We start from the raw sequence: 23,891 nt of genomic DNA on the forward strand, positions 1-23,891 counted from the left end.
ATATTGTTCAAATTAAATCTACAAACATCCTAATTATTTGAATGGCAAATTGAGTCGTCAATATCATCAGATATTAAATATTTAAATAACAATCCGATATTTAGCACATCCAGATAATTTCTTTGCAGAATGATTCCACATTATTTCATTATTGTATTGATTGATTTTATCGAGATAAGTATGTCTCATTGTTTCAATTAAGCAGTTATCTATATTTTATATTTACTTTAGTGAAAGCAACAGAGATTATTGACAAAGATGCATCAGAAGATAATTATATACAGACATGACTTCAAATATTTCGAAGTCGCAAAATACACTTCTTAAACCAAAAAAAAAAAAAACATTGCATATAACAGAACTTCGATGCTCGCAAACTACTGTAACTACCTTGATACAGAACAGGATGCTGACGTGAAAGTAAGTGAATGTAGCCACAGCAACTTTCACAATATGACATTTGGAGCAGTTTCAAGCTCATTCCAAATCTAACCAGCGCCCAAGATAGAACGTTTCGGATTTCGGTGCAAATATTATTTTATACTGGTTAACTGTGCATTTTACAGTGAATGTTAGGAGCTAGAAATTCACTATGTGTCGAAAATATTTATTATATATTTTCATATTACTTGATTGCGAACTACTGAAGCCGGCTGTAATAATGTCAGGATTCAGAAAACACGGTTTACACGGAATAAATTATGGATTACATGGATTACATGGAATACAATTCATACATTACGGTCCAGGGATACATAACTTGTTTACTTATATCCCTGCTATAACGTCATCAACGCAATATACAACAACTACCATAGCTTCAACGACCAGTGTCGCCACATCTACAACTACTGGATTAACGACTACAACTCCGGCCACAACATCAACAACTGTTGAATCAATAACTACAACAGGAGTTGCATCGACGACAACAACCGTCCCATCGACAACGAGTGTGGCCACAACTACAACAGAAGTTGCATTAACAACAACAACCATCCCTTCAACAACGAGTGAAGCATCATCAACAACTACAGAATTAACAACTACAACTCCGGCCACAACATCCACAACTGTTGAATCAATAACTACAACAGGAGTTTCATCAACAACAACCGTCCCTTCAACAACGAGTGTGGCCACAACATCAACAACTACTGGTCTAACGACTACAACTCCGACCATAACATCCACAACTACAACAGAAATTGCATTAACAACAACAGCCATCCCTTCAACAACAAGTGCAGCAACATCAACAACTACAGAATTAACAACTACAACTCCGGCCACAACATCTACAACTGTTGAATCAATAACTACAACAGGAGTTTCATCAACAACAACCGTCCCTTCAACAACGAGTGTGGCCACAGTATCAACAACTACTGGATTAACGACTACAACTTCGGCCACAACATCAACAACTGTTGAATCAATAACTACAACAGGAGCTGCATCAACAACAACAACCATACCTTCAACAACGAGTGAGGCCACAACTACAACAGAAGTTGCATTAACAACAACAACCATCCCTTCAACAACGAGTGAAGCAACATCAACAACTACAGAATTAACAACTACAACTCCGGCAACAACATCTACAACTACTGGATTAACAACTACAACTCCGGCCACAACATCTACAACTGTTGAATCAACAACTACAACAGGAACTGCACTAACAACAACAACCGTACCTTCAACAACGAGTGTGGCCACAACATCAACAACTACTGGTCTAACGACTACAACTCTGGCCACAACATTCACAACTAAAGAATCAACAACTACCACAGGAGATGAATCAACGACAACAACTGAAGGCATCACTACAACAACCCCTGAATCAACGACAACAACTGAAGGCATCACTTCAACTACACCTGAATCAACGACAACAACTGAAGGCACAACATCAACAACACCTGAATCAATAACCACAACTGCAAGTATCACTTCAACAACATCTGAATCAACAACAACTGAAGGCATCACTTCAACAACATCTGAACCATCGACAACAACTGAAGGAATCACTTCAACAACACCTGAATCAACAACCACGACTGAAAGCATCACTTCAACAACATCTGAATCAACGACAACTGAAGGCATCACTTCAACAACATCTGAATCAACGACAACAACTGAAGGTATCACTTCAACCACAACAGAATCAACAACCACAACTGAAAGCATCACTTCAACTACACCTGAATCAACGACAACAACTGAAAGTATCACTTCAACCACACCAGAATCAACGACAACAACTGAAGGCATCACTTCAACCACACCAGAATCAACAACCACAACTGAAGGCATCACTACAACAACCCCTGAATCAACGACAACAACTGAAAGCATCACTTCAACAACATCTGAATCAACGACAACAACTGAAGGTATCACTTCAACCACAACAGAATTAACGACAACAACTGAAGGCATCACTTCAACCACACCAGAATCAACAACCACAACTGAAAGCATCACTACAACAACCCCTGAATCAACGACAACAACTGAAGGCATCACTTCAACTACACCTGAATCAACGACAACAACTGAAGGAATCACTTCAACAACATCTGAATCAACGACAACAACTGAAGGTATCACTTCAACCACAACAGAATCAACAACAACAACTGAAGGCATCACTACAACAACACCTGAATCAACGACAACAACTGAAAGCATCACTTCAACAACATCTGAATCAACGACAACAACTGAAGGCATCACTTCAACTACACCAGAATCAACAACCACAACTGAAGGCATCACTACAACACCTGAATCAACGACAACAACTGAAAGTATCACTTCAACAACACCAGAATCAACGACAACAACTGAAGGCATCACTTCAACAACATCTGAATCAACGACAACAACTGAAAGTATCACTTCAACCACACCAGAATCAACAACCACAACTGAAGGCATCACTACAACAACCCCTGAATCAACGACAACAACTGAAGGCATCACTTCAACTACACCTGAATCAACGACAACAACTGAAGGAATCACTTCAACAACATCTGAATCAACGACAACAACTGAAGGTATCACTTCAACCACAACAGAATCAACAACCACAACTGAAGGCATCACTACAACAACACCTGAATCAACGACAACAACTGAAAGCATCACTTCAACAACATCTGAATCAACGACAACAACTGAAGGCATCACTTCAACTACACCAGAATCAACAACCACAACTGAAGGCATCACTACAACAACACCTGAATCAACGACAACAACTGAAAGTATCACTTCAACAACACCAGAATCAACGACAACAGCTGAAGGCACAACATCAACAACGACTGAATCAACAACCACGACTGAAAGCATCACTTCAACAACTTCTGAATCAACGACAACTGAAGGCATCACTTCAACAACATCTGAATCAACGACAACAACTGAAAGTATCACTTCAACCACACCAGAATCAACGACAACAACTGAAGGCATCACTTCAACCACACCAGAATCAACAACCACAACTGAAGGCATCACTACAACAACCCCTGAATCAACGACAACAACTGAAGGCATCACTTCAACTACACCTGAATCAACGACAACAACTGAAGGTATCACTTCAACCACAACAGAATCAACAACCACAACTGAAGGCATGACTACAACAACACCAGAATCAACGACAACAACTGAAGGCATCACTTCAACCACACCAGAATCAACAACCACAACTGAAGGCATCACTTCAACTACACCTGAGTCAACGACAACAACTGAAGGCACAACATCAACAACGCCTGAATCAACAACCACAACTGAAAGCATCACTTCAACTACACCAGAATCATCGACAACAACTGAAGGCACCACTTCAACTACACTTGAATCAACGACAACAACTGAAAGCATCACTACAACGACACCTGAATCAACAACCACAACTGATAGCACCACATCAACAACACCTGAATCAACGACAACAACTGAAAGCATCACTACAACAACACCTGAATCAACAACCACAACTGAAGGCACCACTTCAACTACACCTGAATCAACGACCACAACTGAAAGCATCACTACAACAACACCTGAATCAACAACCACAACTGAAGGCACAACATCAACAACGCCTGAATCAACAACCACAACTGAAAGCATCACTTCAACTACACCAGAATCAACGACAACAACTGAAAGCATCACTACAACAACACCTGAATCAACAACCACAACTGAAGGCACCACTTCAACTACACCTGAATCAACGACCACAACTGAAAGCATCACTACAACAACACCTGAATCAACAACCACAACTGAAAGCATCACTTCAACTACACCAGAATCAACAACCACAACTGATAGCACCACTTCAACAACAATTGAATCAACGACAACAACTGAAGGCACCACTTCAACTACACTTGAATCAACGACAACAACTGAAAGCATCACTACAACAACACCTGAATCAACAACCACAACTGATAGCACCACTTCAACAACACCTGAATCAACGACAACAACTGAAAGCATCACTACAACAACACCTGAATCAACAACCACAACTGAAGGCACCACTTCAACAACACCTGAATCAACGACAACAACTGAAGGCACAACATCAATAACGCCTGAATCAACAACCACAACTGAAAGCATCACTTCAACTACACCAGAATCAACGACAACAACTGAAAGCATCACTACAACAACACCTGAACCAACAACCACAACTGAAAGCATCACTTCAACTACACCTGAATCAACGACAACAACTGAAGGCACAACATCAACAACACCTGAATCAATAACCACAACTGCAAGTATCACTTCAACAACATCTGAATCAACAACAACTGAAGGCATCACTTCAACCACACCAGATATAACAACAACAACTGATAGCACCACTTCAACAACACCTGAGTCAACGACAACAACTGAAGGAACAACATCAACAACACCTGAATCAACAACCACAACTGAAAGCATCACTTCAACTACACCAGAATCAACGACAACAACTGAAGGCATCACTTCAACCACAACAGAATCAACAACCACAACTGAAAGCATCACTTCAACTACACCAGAATCAACGACAACAACTGAAAGCATCACTACAACAACACCTGAATCAACAACCAAGACTGAAAGCATCACTTCAACAACACCAGAATCAACGACAACAACTGAAGGTATCACTTCAACCACAACAGAATCAACAACCACAACTGAAAGCATCACTTCAACAACATCTGAATCAACGACAACTGAAGGCATCACTTCAACAACATCTGAATCAACGACAACAACTGAAGGCATCACTTCAACCACAACTGAAAGCATCACTTCAACTACACCTGAATCAACGACAACAACTGAAGGCACAACATCAACAACGCCTGAATCAACAACCACAACTGAAAGCATCACTTCAACTACACCAGAATCATCGACAACAGCTGAAGTAATCACTTCAACTACACCTGAATCAACGACAAAAACTGAAGGCATCACTTCAACTACACCAGAATCAACAACCACAACTGAAAGCATCACTTCAACTACACCTGAATCAACGACAACTGAAGGCACAACATCAACAACGCCTGAATCAACAACCACAACTGAAAGCATCACTTCAACTACACCAGAATCAACGACAACAACTGAAAGCATCACTACAACAACACCTGAATCAACAACCCCAACTGAAAGCATCACTTCAACTACACCAGAATCAACAACCACAACTGATAGCACCACTTCAACAACAATTGAATCAACGACAACAACTGAAGGCACAACATCAACAACACCTGAATCAACAACCACAACTGAAAGCATCACTACAACAACACCTGAATCAACAACCACAACTGATAGCACCACTTCAACAACACCTGAATCAACGACAACAACTGAAGGCACCACTTCAACAACAATTGAATCAACGACAACAACTGAAGGCACAACATCAACAACACCTGAATCAACAACCACAACTGAAAGCATCACTACAACAACACCTGAATCAACAACCACAACTGATAGCACCACTTCAACAACACCTGAATCAACGACAACAACTGAAGGCACCACTTCAACAACACCTGAATCAACAGCCACAACTGAAAGCATCACTTCAACTACACCAGAATCAACAACCACAACTGAAAGCATCACTTCAACTACACCTGAATCAACGACAACAACTGAAGGCACAACATCAACAACGCCTGAATCAACAACCACAACTGAAAGCATCACTACAACAACACCTGAATCAACGACCACAACTGATAGCACCACTTCAACAACACCTGAATCAACGACAACAACTGAAGGCACCACTTCAACTACACTTGAATCAACGACAACAACTGAAAGCATCACTACAACAACACCTGAATCAACAACCACATTTGATAGCACCACTTCAACAACACCTGAATCAACGACAACAACTGAAAGCATCACTACAACAACACCTGAATCAACAACCACAACTGAAGGCACCACTTCAACTACACCTGAATCAACGACCACAACTGAAAGCATCACTACAACAACACCTGAATCAACAACCACAACTGAAGGCACAACATCAACAACGCCTGAATCAACAACCACAACTGAAAGCATCACTTCAACTACACCAGAATCAACGACAACAACTGAAAGCATCACTACAACAACACCTGAATCAACAACCACAACTGAAGGCACCACTTCAACTACACCTGAATCAACGACCACAACTGAAAGCATCACTACAACAACACCTGAATCAACAACCACAACTGAAAGCATCACTTCAACTACACCAGAATCAACAACCACAACTGATAGCACCACTTCACCAACAATTGAATCAACGACAACAACTGAAGGCACAACATCAACAACACCTGAATCAACAACCACAACTGAAAGCATCACTACAACAACACCTGAATCAACAACCACAACTGATAGCACCACTTCAACAACACCTGGATCAACGACAACAACTGAAGGCACCACTTCAACTACACCTGAATCAACGACAACAACTGAAAGCATCACTACAACAACACCTGAATCAACAACCACAACTGAAAGCATCACTTCAACTACACCTGAATCAACGACAACAACTGAAGGCACAACATCAACAACACCTGAATCAATAACCACAACTGCAAGTATCACTTCAACAACATCTGAATCAACAACAACTGAAGGCATCACTTCAACCACACCAGATATAACAACAACAACTGATAGCACCACTTCAACAACACCTGAGTCAACGACAACAACTGAAGGAACAACACCTGAATCAACAACCACAACTGAAAGCATCACTTCAACTACACCAGAATCAACGACAACAACTGAAGGCATCACTTCAACAACACAAGAATCAACAACCACAACTGAAAGCATCACTTCAACTACACCAGAATCAACGACAACAACTGAAGGCATCACTTCAACCACAACAGAATCAACAACCACAACTGAAAGCATCACTTCAACTATACCTGAATCAACGACAACAACTGAAGGCACAACATCAACAACGCCTGAATCAACAACCACAACTGAAAGCATCACTTCAACTATACCAGAATCAACGACAACAACTGAAAGCATCACTACAACAACACCTGAATCAACGACAAAAACTGAAGGCATCACTTCAACTACACCAGAATCAACAACCACAACTGAAAGCATCACTTCAACTACACCTGAATCAACGACAACAACTGAAGGCACAACATCAACAACGCCTGAATCAACAACCACAACTGAAAGCATCACTTCAACTACACCAGAATCATCGACAACAACTGAAGGCATCACTTCAACTACACCTGAATCAACGACAACTGAAGGCACAACATCAACAACGCCTGAATCAACAACCACAACTGAAAGCATCACTTCAACTACACCTGAATCAACGACAAAAACTGAAGGCATCACTTCAACTACACCAGAATCAACAACCACAACTGAAAGCATCACTTCAACTACACCTGAATCAACGACAACTGAAGGCACAACATCAACAACGCCTGAATCAACAACCACAACTGAAAGCATCACTTCAACTACACCAGAATCAACGACAACAACTGAAAGCATCACTACAACAACACCTGAATCAACAACCACAACTGAAAGCATCACTTCAACTACACCAGAATCAACAACCACAACTGATAGCACCACTTCAACAACAATTGAATCAACGACAACAACTGAAGGCACAACATCAACAACACCTGAATCAACAACCACAACTGAAAGCATCACTACAACAACACCTGAATCAACAACCACAACTGATAGCACCACTTCAACAACACCTGGATCAACGACAACAACTGAAGGCACTACTTCAACTACACCTGAATCAACGACAACAACTGAAAGCATCACTACAACAACACCTGAATCAACAATCACAACTGATAGCACCACTTCAACTACACCTGAATCAACGACAACAACTGAAGGCACAACATCAACAACGCCTGAATCAACAACCACAACTGAAAGCATCACTACAACAACACCTGAATCAATAACCACAACTGATAGCACCACTTCAACAACACCTGAATCAACGACAACAACTGAAGGCACCACTTCAACTACACCTGAATCCACGACAACAACTGAAAGCATCACTACAACAACACCTGAATCAACAACCACAACTGATAGCACCACTTCAACAACACCTGGATCAACGACAACAACTGAAGGCACCACTTCAACTACACCTGAATCCACGACAACAACTGAAAGCATCACTACAACAACACCTGAATCAACAACCACAACTGATAGCACCACTTCAACAACACCTGAATCAACGACAACAACTGAAGGCACCACTTCAACAACACCTGAATCAACAACCACAACTGAAAGCATCACTTCAACTACACCAGAATCAACAACCACAACTGAAAGCATCACTTCAACTACACCTGAATCAACGACAACAACTGAAGGCACAACATCAACAACTGAAGGTATCACTTCAACCACAACAGAATCAACAACCACAACTGAAAGCATCACTTCAACAACATCTGAATCAACGACAACTGAAGGCATCACTTCAACAACATCTGAATCAACGACAACAACTGAAGGCATCACTTCAACCACACCAGAATCAACAACCACAACTGAAAGCATCACTTCAACTACACCTGAATCAACGACAACTGAAGGCACAACATCAACAACGCCTGAATCAACAACCACAACTGAAAGCATCACTTCAACTACACCAGAATCAACGACAGCAACTGAAAGCATCACTACAACAACACCTGAATCAACAACCACAACTGAAAGCATCACTTCAACTACACCAGAATCAACAACCACAACTGATAGCACCACTTCAACAACAATTGAATCAACGACAACAACTGAAGGCACAACATCAACAACACCTGAATCAACAACCACAACTGAAAGCATCACTACAACAACACCTGAATCAACAACCACAACTGATAGCACCACTTCAACAACACCTGAATCAACGACAACAACTGAAGGCACCACTTCAACAACACCTGAATCAACAACCACAACTGAAAGCATCACTTCAACTACACCAGAATCAACAACCACAACTGAAAGCATCACTTCAACTACACCTGAATCAACGACAACAACTGAAGGCACAACATCAACAACGCCTGAATCAACAACCACAACTGAAAGCATCACTACAACAACATCTGAATCAACGACCACAACTGATAGCACCACTTCAACAACACCTGAATCAACGACAACAACTGAAGGCACCACTTCAACTACACTTGAATCAACGACAACAACTGAAAGCATCACTACAACAACACCTGAATCAACAATCACATTTGATAGCACCACTTCAACAACACCTGAATCAACGACAACAACTGAAAGCATCACTACAACAACACCTGAATCAACAACCACAACTGAAGGCACCACTTCAACTACACCTGAATCAACGACCACAACTGAAAGCATCACTACAACAACACCTGAATCAACAACCACAACTGAAGGCACAACATCAACAACGCCTGAATCAACAACCACAACTGAAAGCATCACTTCAACTACACCAGAATCAACGACAACAACTGAAAGCATCACTACAACAACACCTGAATCAACAACCACAACTGAAGGCACCACTTCAACTACACCTGAATCAACGACCACAACTGAAAGCATCACTACAACAACACCTGAATCAACAACCACAACTGAAGGCACAACATCAACAACGCCTGAATCAACAACCACAACTGAAAGCATCACTTCAACTACACCAGAATCATCGACAACAGCTGAAGTAATCACTTCAACTACACCTGAATCAACGACAAAAACTGAAGGCATCACTTCAACTACACCAGAATCAACAACCACAACTGAAAGCATCACTTCAACTACACCTGAATCAACGACAACTGAAGGCACAACATCAACAACGCCTGAATCAACAACCACAACTGAAAGCATCACTTCAACTACACCAGAATCAACGACAACAACTGAAAGCATCACTACAACAACACCTGAATCAACAACCACAACTGAAAGCATCACTTCAACTACACCAGAATCAACAACCACAACTGATAGCACCACTTCAACAACAATTGAATCAACGACAACAACTGAAGGCACAACATCAACAACACCTGAATCAACAACCACAACTGAAAGCATCACTACAACAACACCTGAATCAACAACCACAACTGATAGCACCACTTCAACAACACCTGAATCAACGACAACAACTGAAGGCACCACTTCAACAACACCTGAATCAACAACCACAACTGAAAGCATCACTTCAACTACACCAGAATCAACAACCACAACTGAAAGCATCACTTCAACTACACCTGAATCAACGACAACAACTGAAGGCACAACATCAACAACGCCTGAATCAACAACCACAACTGAAAGCATCACTACAACAACATCTGAATCAACGACCACAACTGATAGCACCACTTCAACAACACCTGAATCAACGACAACAACTGAAGGCACCACTTCAACTACACTTGAATCAACGACAACAACTGAAAGCATCACTACAACAACACCTGAATCAACAATCACATTTGATAGCACCACTTCAACAACACCTGAATCAACGACAACAACTGAAAGCATCACTACAACAACACCTGAATCAACAACCACAACTGAAGGCACCACTTCAACTACACCTGAATCAACGACCACAACTGAAAGCATCACTACAACAACACCTGAATCAACAACCACAACTGAAGGCACAACATCAACAACGCCTGAATCAACAACCACAACTGAAAGCATCACTTCAACTACACCAGAATCAACGACAACAACTGAAAGCATCACTACAACAACACCTGAATCAACAACCACAACTGAAGGCACCACTTCAACTACACCTGAATCAACGACCACAACTGAAAGCATCACTACAACAACACCTGAATCAACAACCACAACTGAAGGCACCACTTCAACTACACCTGAATCAACGACCACAACTGAAAGCATCACTACAACAACACCTGAATCAACAACCACAACTGAAAGCATCACTACAACAACACCTGAATCAACAACCACAACTGATAGCACCACTTCAACAACACCTGGATCAACGACAACAACTGAAAGCATCACTACAACAACACCTGAATCAACAACCACAACTGAAAGCATCACTTCAACTACACCAGAATCAACGACAACAACTGAAAGCATCACTACAACAACACCTGAATCAACAACCACAACTGAAGGCACCACTTCAACTACACCTGAATCAACGACCACAACTGAAAGCATCACTACAACAACACCTGAATCAACAACCACAACTGAAAGCATCACTTCAACTACACCAGAATCAACGACAACAACTGAAAGCATCACTACAACAACACCTGAATCAACAACCACAACTGAAGGCACCACTTCAACTACACCTGAATCAACGACCACAACTGAAAGTATCACTACAACAACACCTGAATCAACAACCACAACTGAAAGCATCACTACAACAACACCTGAATCAACAACCACAACTGATAGCACCACTTCAACTACACCAGAATCAACGACAACAATTGAAAGCATCACTACAACAACACCTGAATCAACAACCACAACTGAAAGCATCACTTCAACTACACCAGAATCAACAACCACAACTGATAGCACCACTTCAACAACAATTGAATCAACGACAACAACTGAAGGCACACCATCAACAACACCTGAATCAACAACCACAACTGAAAGCATCACTACAACAACACCTGAATCAACAACCACAACTGATAGCACCACTTCAACAACACCTGAATCAACGACAACAACTGAAGGCACCACTTCAACAACACCTGAATCAACAACCACAACTGAAAGCATCACTTCAACTACACCAGAATCAACAACCACAACTGAAAGCATCACTTCAACTACACCTGAATCAACGACAACAACTGAAGGCACAACATCAACAACGCCTGAATCAACAACCACAACTGAAAGCATCACTACAACAACATCTGAATCAACGACCACAACTGATAGCACCACTTCAACAACACCTGAATCAACGACAACAACTGAAGGCACCACTTCAACTACACTTGAATCAACGACAACAACTGAAAGCATCACTACAACAACACCTGAATCAACAATCACATTTGATAGCACCACTTCAACAACACCTGAATCAACGACAACAACTGAAAGCATCACTACAACAACACCTGAATCAACAACCACAACTGAAGGCACCACTTCAACTACACCTGAATCAACGACCACAACTGAAAGCATCACTACAACAACACCTGAATCAACAACCACAACTGAAAGCATCACTACAACAACACCTGAATCAACAACCACAACTGATAGCACCACTTCAACAACACCTGGATCAACGACAACAACTGAAAGCATCACTACAACAACACCTGAATCAACAACCACAACTGAAAGCATCACTTCAACTACACCTGAATCAACGACAACAACTGAAGGCACAACATCAACAACACCTGAATCAATAACCACAACTGCAAGTATCACTTCAACAACATCTGAATCAACAACAACTGAAGGCATCACTTCAACCACACCAGATATAACAACAACAACTGATAGCACCACTTCAACAACACCTGAGTCAACGACAACAACTGAAGGAACAACATCAACAACACCTGAATCAACAACCACAACTGAAAGCATCACTTCAACTACACCAGAATCAACGACAACAACTGAAGGCATCACTTCAACAACACAAGAATCAACAACCACAACTGAAAGCATCACTTCAACTACACCAGAATCAACGACAACAACTGAAGGCATCACTTCAACCACAACAGAATCAACAACCACAACTGAAAGCACCACTTCAACTATACCTGAATCAACGACAACAACTGAAGGCACAACATCAACAACGCCTGAATCAACAACCACAACTGAAAGCATCACTTCAACTACACCAGAATCAACGACAACAACTGAAAGCATCACTACAACAACACCTGAATCAACAACCAAGACTGAAAGCATCACTTCAACAACACCAGAATCAACGACAACAACTGAAGGTATCACTTCAACCACAACAGAATCAACAACCACAACTGAAAGCATCACTTCAACAACATCTGAATCAACGACAACTGAAGGCATCACTTCAACAACATCTGAATCAACGACAACAACTGAAGGCATCACTTCAACCACACCAGAATCAACAACCACAACTGAAAGCATCACTTCAACTACACCTGAATCAACGACAACAACTGATAGCACCACTTCAACTACACCTGAATCAACGACAACAACTGAAAGCATCACTACAACAACACCTGAATCAACAACCACAACTGAAAGCATCACTTCAACTACACCTGAATCATCGACAACAACTGAAGGCACAACATCAACAACACCTGAATCAATAACCACAACTGCAAGTATCACTTCAACAACATCTGAATCAACAACAACTGAAGGCATCACTTCAACCACACCAGATATAACAACAACAACTGATAGCACCACTTCAACAACACCTGAGTCAACGACAACAACTGAAGGAACAACATCAACAACACCTGAATCAACAACCACAACTGAAAGCATCACTTCAACTACACCAGAATCAACGACAACAACTGAAGGCATCACTTCAACAACACAAGAATCAACAACCACAACTGAAAGCATCACTTCAACTACACCAGAATCAACGACAACAACTGAAGGCATCACTTCAACCACAACAGAATCAACAACCACAACTGAAAGCACCACTTCAACTATACCTGAATCAACGACAACAACTGAAGGCACAACATCAACAACGCCTGAATCAACAACCACAACTGAAAGCATCACTTCAACTACACCAGAATCAACGACAACAACTGAAAGCATCACTACAACAACACCTGAATCAACAACCAAGACTGAAAGCATCACTTCAACAACACCAGAATCAACGACAACAACTGAAGGTATCACTTCAACCACAACAGAATCAACAACCACAACTGAAAGCATCACTTCAACAACATCTGAATCAACGACAACTGAAGGCATCACTTCAACAACATCTGAATCAACGACAACAACTGAAGGCATCACTTCAACCACACCAGAATCAACAACCACAACTGAAAGCATCACTTCAACTACACCTGAATCAACGACAACAACTGATAGCACCACTTCAACTACATCTGAATCAACGACAACAACTGAAAGCATCACTACAACAACACCTGAATCAACAACCACAACTGAAAGCATCACTTCAACTACACCTGAATCAACGACAACAACTGAAGGCACAACATCAACAACACCTGAATCAATAACCACAACTGCAAGTATCACTTCAACAACATCTGAATCAACAACAACTGAAAGCATCACTACAACAACACCTGAATCAACAACCAAGACTGAAAGCATCACTTCAACAACACCAGAATCAACGACAAAAACTGAAGGTATCACTTCAACCACAACAGAATCAACAACCACAACTGAAAGCATCACTTCAACAACATCTGAATCAACGACAACTGAAGGCATCACTTCAACAACATCTGAATCAAAGACAACAACTGAAGGCATCACTTCAACCACACCAGAATCAACAACCACAACTGAAAGCATCACTTCAACTACACCTGAATCAACGACAACAACTGAAGGCACAACATCAACAACGCCTGAATCAACAACCACATTTGAAAGCATCACTTCAACTACACCAGAATCATCGACAACAGCTGAAGTAATCACTTCAACTACACCTGAATCAACGACAAAAACTGAAGGCATCACTTCAACTACACCAGAATCAACAACCACAACTGAAAGCATCACTTCAACTACACCTGAATCAACGACAACTGAAGGCACAACATCAACAACGCCTGAATCAACAACCACAACTGAAAGCATCACTTCAACTACACCAGAATCAACGACAACAACTGAAAGCATCACTACAACAACACCTGAATCAACAACCACAACTGAAAGCATCACTTCAACTACACCAGAATCAACAACCACAACTGATAGCACCACTTCAACAACAATTGAATCAACGACAACAACTGAAGGCACAACATCAACAACACCTGAATCAACAACCACAACTGAAAGCATCACTACAAAAACACCTGAATCAACAACCACAACTGAAAGCATCACTTCAACAACATCTGAATCAACGACAACTGAAGGCATCACTTCAACAACATCTGAATCAACGACAACAACTGAAGGCATCACTTCAACCACACCAGAATCAACAACCACAACTGAAAGCATCACTTCAACTACACCTGAATCAACGACAACTGAAGGCACAACATCAACAACGCCTGAATCAACAACCACAACTGAAAGCATCACTTCAACTACACCAGAATCAACGACAGCAACTGAAAGCATCACTACAACAACACCTGAATCAACAACCACAACTGAAAGCATCACTTCAACTACACCAGAATCAACAACCACAACTGATAGCACCACTTCAACAACAATTGAATCAACGACAACAACTGAAGGCACAACATCAACAACACCTGAATCAACAACCACAACTGAAAGCATCACTACAACAACACCTGAATCAACAACCACAACTGATAGCACCACTTCAACAACACCTGAATCAACGACAACAACTGAAGGCACCACTTCAACAACACCTGAATCAACAACCACAACTGAAAGCATCACTTCAACTACACCAGAATCAACAACCACAACTGAAAGCATCACTTCAACTACACCTGAATCAACGACAACAACTGAAGGCACAACATCAACAACGCCTGAATCAACAACCACAACTGAAAGCATCACTACAACAACATCTGAATCAACGACCACAACTGATAGCACCACTTCAACAACACCTGAATCAACGACAACAACTGAAGGCACCACTTCAACTACACTTGAATCAACGACAACAACTGAAAGCATCACTACAACAACACCTGAATCAACAATCACATTTGATAGCACCACTTCAACAACACCTGAATCAACGACAACAACTGAAAGCATCACTACAACAACACCTGAATCAACAACCACAACTGAAGGCACCACTTCAACTACACCTGAATCAACGACCACAACTGAAAGCATCACTACAACAACACCTGAATCAACAACCACAACTGAAGGCACAACATCAACAACGCCTGAATCAACAACCACAACTGAAAGCATCACTTCAACTACACCAGAATCAACGACAACAACTGAAAGCATCACTACAACAACACCTGAATCAACAACCACAACTGAAGGCACCACTTCAACTACACCTGAATCAACGACCACAACTGAAAGCATCACTACAACAACACCTGAATCAACAACCACAACTGAAGGCACAACATCAACAACGCCTGAATCAACAACCACAACTGAAAGCATCACTTCAACTACACCAGAATCATCGACAACAGCTGAAGTAATCACTTCAACTACACCTGAATCAACGACAAAAACTGAAGGCATCACTTCAACTACACCAGAATCAACAACCACAACTGAAAGCATCACTTCAACTACACCTGAATCAACGACAACTGAAGGCACAACATCAACAACGCCTGAATCAACAACCACAACTGAAAGCATCACTTCAACTACACCAGAATCAACGACAACAACTGAAAGCATCACTACAACAACACCTGAATCAACAACCACAACTGAAAGCATCACTTCAACTACACCAGAATCAACAACCACAACTGATAGCACCACTTCAACAACAATTGAATCAACGACAACTGAAGGCACAACATCAACAACACCTGAATCAACAACCACAACTGAAAGCATCACTACAACAACACCTGAATCAACAACCACAACTGATAGCACCACTTCAACAACACCTGAATCAACGACAACAACTGAAGGCACCACTTCAACAACACCTGAATCAACAACCACAACTGAAAGCATCACTTCAACTACACCAGAATCAACAACCACAACTGAAAGCATCACTTCAACTACACCTGAATCAACGACAACAACTGAAGGCACAACATCAACAACGCCTGAATCAACAACCACAACTGAAAGCATCACTACAACAACATCTGAATCAACGACCACAACTGATAGCACCACTTCAACAACACCTGAATCAACGACAACAACTGAAGGCACCACTTCAACTACACTTGAATCAACGACAACAACTGAAAGCATCACTACAACAACACCTGAATCAACAATCACATTTGATAGCACCACTTCAACAACACCTGAATCAACGACAACAACTGAAAGCATCACTACAACAACACCTGAATCAACAACCACAACTGAAGGCACCACTTCAACTACACCTGAATCAACGACCACAACTGAAAGCATCACTACAACAACACCTGAATCAACAACCACAACTGAAGGCACAACATCAACAACGCCTGAATCAACAACCACAACTGAAAGCATCACTTCAACTACACCAGAATCAACGACAACAACTGAAAGCATCACTACAACAACACCTGAATCAACAACCACAACTGAAGGCACCACTTCAACTACACCTGAATCAACGACCACAACTGAAAGCATCACTACAACAACACCTGAATCAACAACCACAACTGAAAGCATCACTTCAACTACACCAGAATCAACGACAACAACTGAAAGCATCACTACAACAACACCTGAATCAACAACCACAACTGAAGGCACCACTTCAACTACACCTGAATCAACGACCACAACTGAAAGCATCACTACAACAACACCTGAATCAACAACCACAACTGAAAGCATCACTACAACAACACCTGAATCAACAACCACAACTGATAGCACCACTTCAACAACACCTGGATCAACGACAACAACTGAAAGCATCACTACAACAACACCTGAATCAACAACCACAACTGAAAGCATCACTTCAACTACACCAGAATCAACGACAACAACTGAAAGCATCACTACAACAACACCTGAATCAACAACCACAACTGAAGGCACCACTTCAACTACACCTGAATCAACGACCACAACTGAAAGCATCACTACAACAACACCTGAATCAACAACCACAACTGAAAGCATCACTTCAACAACACCAGAATCAACGACAACAACTGAAAGCATCACTACAACAACACCTGAATCAACAACCACAACTGAAGGCACCACTTCAACTACACCTGAATCAACGACCACAACTGAAAGTATCACTACAACAACACCTGAATCAACAACCACAACTGAAAGCATCACTACAACAACACCTGAATCAACAACCACAACTGATAGCACCACTTCAACTACACCAGAATCAACGACAACAATTGAAAGCATCACTACAACAACACCTGAATCAACAACCACAACTGAAAGCATCACTTCAACTACACCAGAATCAACAACCACAACTGATAGCACCACTTCAACAACAATTGAATCAACGACAACAACTGAAGGCACAACATCAACAACACCTGAATCAACAACCACAACTGAAAGCATCACTACAACAACACCTGAATCAACAACCACAACTGATAGCACCACTTCAACAACACCTGAATCAACGACAACAACTGAAGGCACCACTTCAACTACACTTGAATCAACGACAACAACTGAAAGCATCACTACAACAACACCTGAATCAACAATCACATTTGATAGCACCACTTCAACAACACCTGAATCAACGACAACAACTGAAAGCATCACTACAACAACACCTGAATCAACAACCACAACTGAAGGCACCACTTCAACTACACCTGAATCAACGACCACAACTGAAAGCATCACTACAACAACACCTGAATCAACAACCACAACTGGAAGCATCACTACAACAACACCTGAATCAACAACCACAACTGATAGCACCACTTCAACAACACCTGGATCAACGACAACAACTGAAAGCATCACTACAACAACACCTGAATCAACAACCACAACTGAAAGCATCACTTCAACTACACCTGAATCAACGACAACAACTGAAGGCACAACATCAACAACACCTGAATCAATAACCACAACTGCAAGTATCACTTCAACAACATCTGAATCAACAACAACTGAAGGCATCACTTCAACCACACCAGATATAACAACAACAACTGATAGCACCACTTCAACAACACCTGAGTCAACGACAACAACTGAAAGCATCACTTCAACTACACCAGAATCAACAACCACAACTGAAAGCATCACTTCAACTACACCTGAATCAACGACAACAACTGAAGGCACAACATCAACAACGCCTGAATCAACAACCACAACTGAAAGCATCACTACAACAACATCTGAATCAACGACCACAACTGATAGCACCACTTCAACAACACCTGAATCAACGACAACAACTGAAGGCACCACTTCAACTACACTTGAATCAACGACAACAACTGAAAGCATCACTACAACAACACCTGAATCAACAATCACATTTGATAGCACCACTTCAACAACACCTGAATCAACGACAACAACTGAAAGCATCACTACAACAACACCTGAATCAACAACCACAACTGAAGGCACCACTTCAACTACACCTGAATCAACAACCACAACTGGAAGCATCACTACAACAACACCTGAATCAACAACCACAACTGATAGCACCACTTCAACAACACCTGGATCAACGACAACAACTGAAAGCATCACTACAACAACACCTGAATCAACAACCACAACTGAAAGCATCACTTCAACTACACCTGAATCAACGACAACAACTGAAGGCACAACATCAACAACACCTGAATCAATAACCACAACTGCAAGTATCACTTCAACAACATCTGAATCAACAACAACTGAAGGCATCACTTCAACCACACCAGATATAACAACAACAACTGATAGCACCACTTCAACAACACCTGAGTCAACGACAACAACTGAAAGCATCACTTCAACTACACCTGAATCAACGACCACAACTGAAAGCATCACTACAACAACACCTGAATCAACAACCACAACTGAAGGCACAACATCAACAACGCCTGAATCAACAACCACAACTGAAAGCATCACTTCAACTACACCAGAATCAACGACAACAACTGAAAGCATCACTACAACAACACCTGAATCAACAACCACAACTGAAGGCACCACTTCAACTACACCTGAATCAACGACCACAACTGAAAGCATCACTACAACAACACCTGAATCAACAACCACAACTGAAAGCATCACTTCAACTACACCAGAATCAACGACAACAACTGAAAGCATCACTACAACAACACCTGAATCAACAACCACAACTGAAGGCACCACTTCAACTACACCTGAATCAACGACCACAACTGAAAGCATCACTACAACAACACCTGAATCAACAACCACAACTGAAAGCATCACTACAACAACACCTGAATCAACAACCACAACTGATAGCACCACTTCAACAACACCTGGATCAACGACAACAACTGAAAGCATCACTACAACAACACCTGAATCAACAACCACAACTGAAAGCATCACTTCAACTACACCAGAATCAACAACAACTGAAAGCATCACTACAACAACACCTGAATCAACAACCACAACTGAAGGCACCACTTCAACTACACCTGAATCAACGACCACAACTGAAAGCATCACTACAACAACACCTGAATCAACAACCACAACTGAAAGCATCACTTCAACAACACCAGAATCAACGACAACAACTGAAAGCATCACTACAACAACACCTGAATCAACAACCACAACTGAAGGCACCACTTCAACTACACCTGAATCAACGACCACAACTGAAAGTATCACTACAACAACACCTGAATCAACAACCACAACTGAAAGCATCACTACAACAACACCTGAATCAACAACCACAACTGATAGCACCACTTCAACTACACCAGAATCAACGACAACAATTGAAAGCATCACTACAACAACACCTGAATCAACAACCACAACTGAAAGCATCACTTCAACTACACCAGAATCAACAACCACAACTGATAGCACCACTTCAACAACAATTGAATCAACGACAACAACTGAAGGCACAACATCAACAACACCTGAATCAACAACCACAACTGAAAGCATCACTACAACAACACCTGAATCAACAACCACAACTGATAGCACCACTTCAACAACACCTGAATCAACGACAACAACTGAAGGCACCACTTCAACTACACTTGAATCAACGACAACAACTGAAAGCATCACTACAACAACACCTGAATCAACAATCACATTTGATAGCACCACTTCAACAACACCTGAATCAACGACAACAACTGAAAGCATCACTACAACAACACCTGAATCAACAACCACAACTGAAGGCACCACTTCAACTACACCTGAATCAACGACCACAACTGAAAGCATCACTACAACAACACCTGAATCAACAACCACAACTGGAAGCATCACTACAACAACACCTGAATCAACAACCACAACTGATAGCACCACTTCAACAACACCTGGATCAACGACAACAACTGAAAGCATCACTACAACAACACCTGAATCAACAACCACAACTGAAAGCATCACTTCAACTACACCTGAATCAACGACAACAACTGAAGGCACAACATCAACAACACCTGAATCAATAACCACAACTGCAAGTATCACTTCAACAACATCTGAATCAACAACAACTGAAGGCATCACTTCAACCACACCAGATATAACAACAACAACTGATAGCACCACTTCAACAACACCTGAGTCAACGACAACAACTGAAAGCATCACTTCAACTACACCAGAATCAACAACCACAACTGAAAGCATCACTTCAACTACACCTGAATCAACGACAACAACTGAAGGCACAACATCAACAACGCCTGAATCAACAACCACAACTGAAAGCATCACTACAACAACATCTGAATCAACGACCACAACTGATAGCACCACTTCAACAACACCTGAATCAACGACAACAACTGAAGGCACCACTTCAACTACACTTGAATCAACGACAACAACTGAAAGCATCACTACAACAACACCTGAATCAACAATCACATTTGATAGCACCACTTCAACAACACCTGAATCAACGACAACAACTGAAAGCATCACTACAACAACACCTGAATCAACAACCACAACTGAAGGCACCACTTCAACTACACCTGAATCAACGACCACAACTGAAAGCATCACTACAACAACACCTGAATCAACAACCACAACTGAAAGCATCACTACAACAACACCTGAATCAACAACCACAACTGATAGCACCACTTCAACAACACCTGGATCAACGACAACAACTGAAAGCATCACTACAACAACACCTGAATCAACAACCACAACTGAAAGCATCACTTCAACTACACCTGAATCAACGACAACAACTGAAGGCACAACATCAACAACACCTGAATCAATAACCACAACTGCAAGTATCACTTCAACAACATCTGAATCAACAACAACTGAAGGCATCACTTCAACCACACCAGATATAACAACAACAACTGATAGCACCACTTCAACAACACCTGAGTCAACGACAACAACTGAAGGAACAACATCAACAACACCTGAATCAACAACCACAACTGAAAGCATCACTTCAACTACACCAGAATCAACGACAACAACTGAAGGCATCACTTCAACAACACAAGAATCAACAACCACAACTGAAAGCATCACTTCAACTACACCAGAATCAACGACAACAACTGAAGGCATCACTTCAACCACAACAGAATCAACAACCACAACTGAAAGCACCACTTCAACTATACCTGAATCAACGACAACAACTGAAGGCACAACATCAACAACGCCTGAATCAACAACCACAACTGAAAGCATCACTTCAACTACACCAGAATCAACGACAACAACTGAAAGCATCACTACAACAACACCTGAATCAACAACCACAACTGAAAGCATCACTTCAACTACACCAGAATCAACAACCACAACTGATAGCACCACTTCAACAACAATTGAATCAACGACAACAACTGAAGGCACAACATCAACAACACCTGAATCAACAACCACAACTGAAAGCATCACTACAACAACACCTGAATCAACAACCACAACTGAAAGCACCACTTCAACTATACCTGAATCAACGACAACAACTGAAGGCACAACATCAACAACACCTGAATCAACAACCACAACTGATAGCACCACTTCAACTACACCAG

The 23,891-nt window shown here is 41.4% G+C and overlaps 2 protein-coding genes across 3 annotated transcripts in view; one reads left to right on the forward strand and one right to left on the reverse strand.

The window, feature by feature from the left end:
- The window catches only part of LOC131434570 (arginine kinase 1), a 243,705-nt gene that overhangs the window by 61,905 nt on the left and 157,909 nt on the right, over window positions 1-23,891 (reverse strand). The window lies entirely within an intron of this gene.
- On the forward strand, window positions 291-18,160 carry LOC131438025 (mucin-19-like; the record flags this gene model as incomplete). The annotated part of the gene is made up of 7 exons (XM_058607800.1): window positions 291-4,015; window positions 4,082-4,207; window positions 4,436-6,691; window positions 7,106-8,317; window positions 8,459-11,431; window positions 12,392-16,903; window positions 17,525-18,160. Coding segments are annotated over exons 1-7 (15,069 nt in total), but the record flags the coding sequence as incomplete, so codon positions are not given.

The sequence above is a fragment of the Malaya genurostris genome, chromosome 3 (assembly GCF_030247185.1).
Source record: "Malaya genurostris strain Urasoe2022 chromosome 3, Malgen_1.1, whole genome shotgun sequence".
Classification (NCBI taxonomy): Eukaryota; Metazoa; Arthropoda; class Insecta; order Diptera; family Culicidae; genus Malaya; species Malaya genurostris.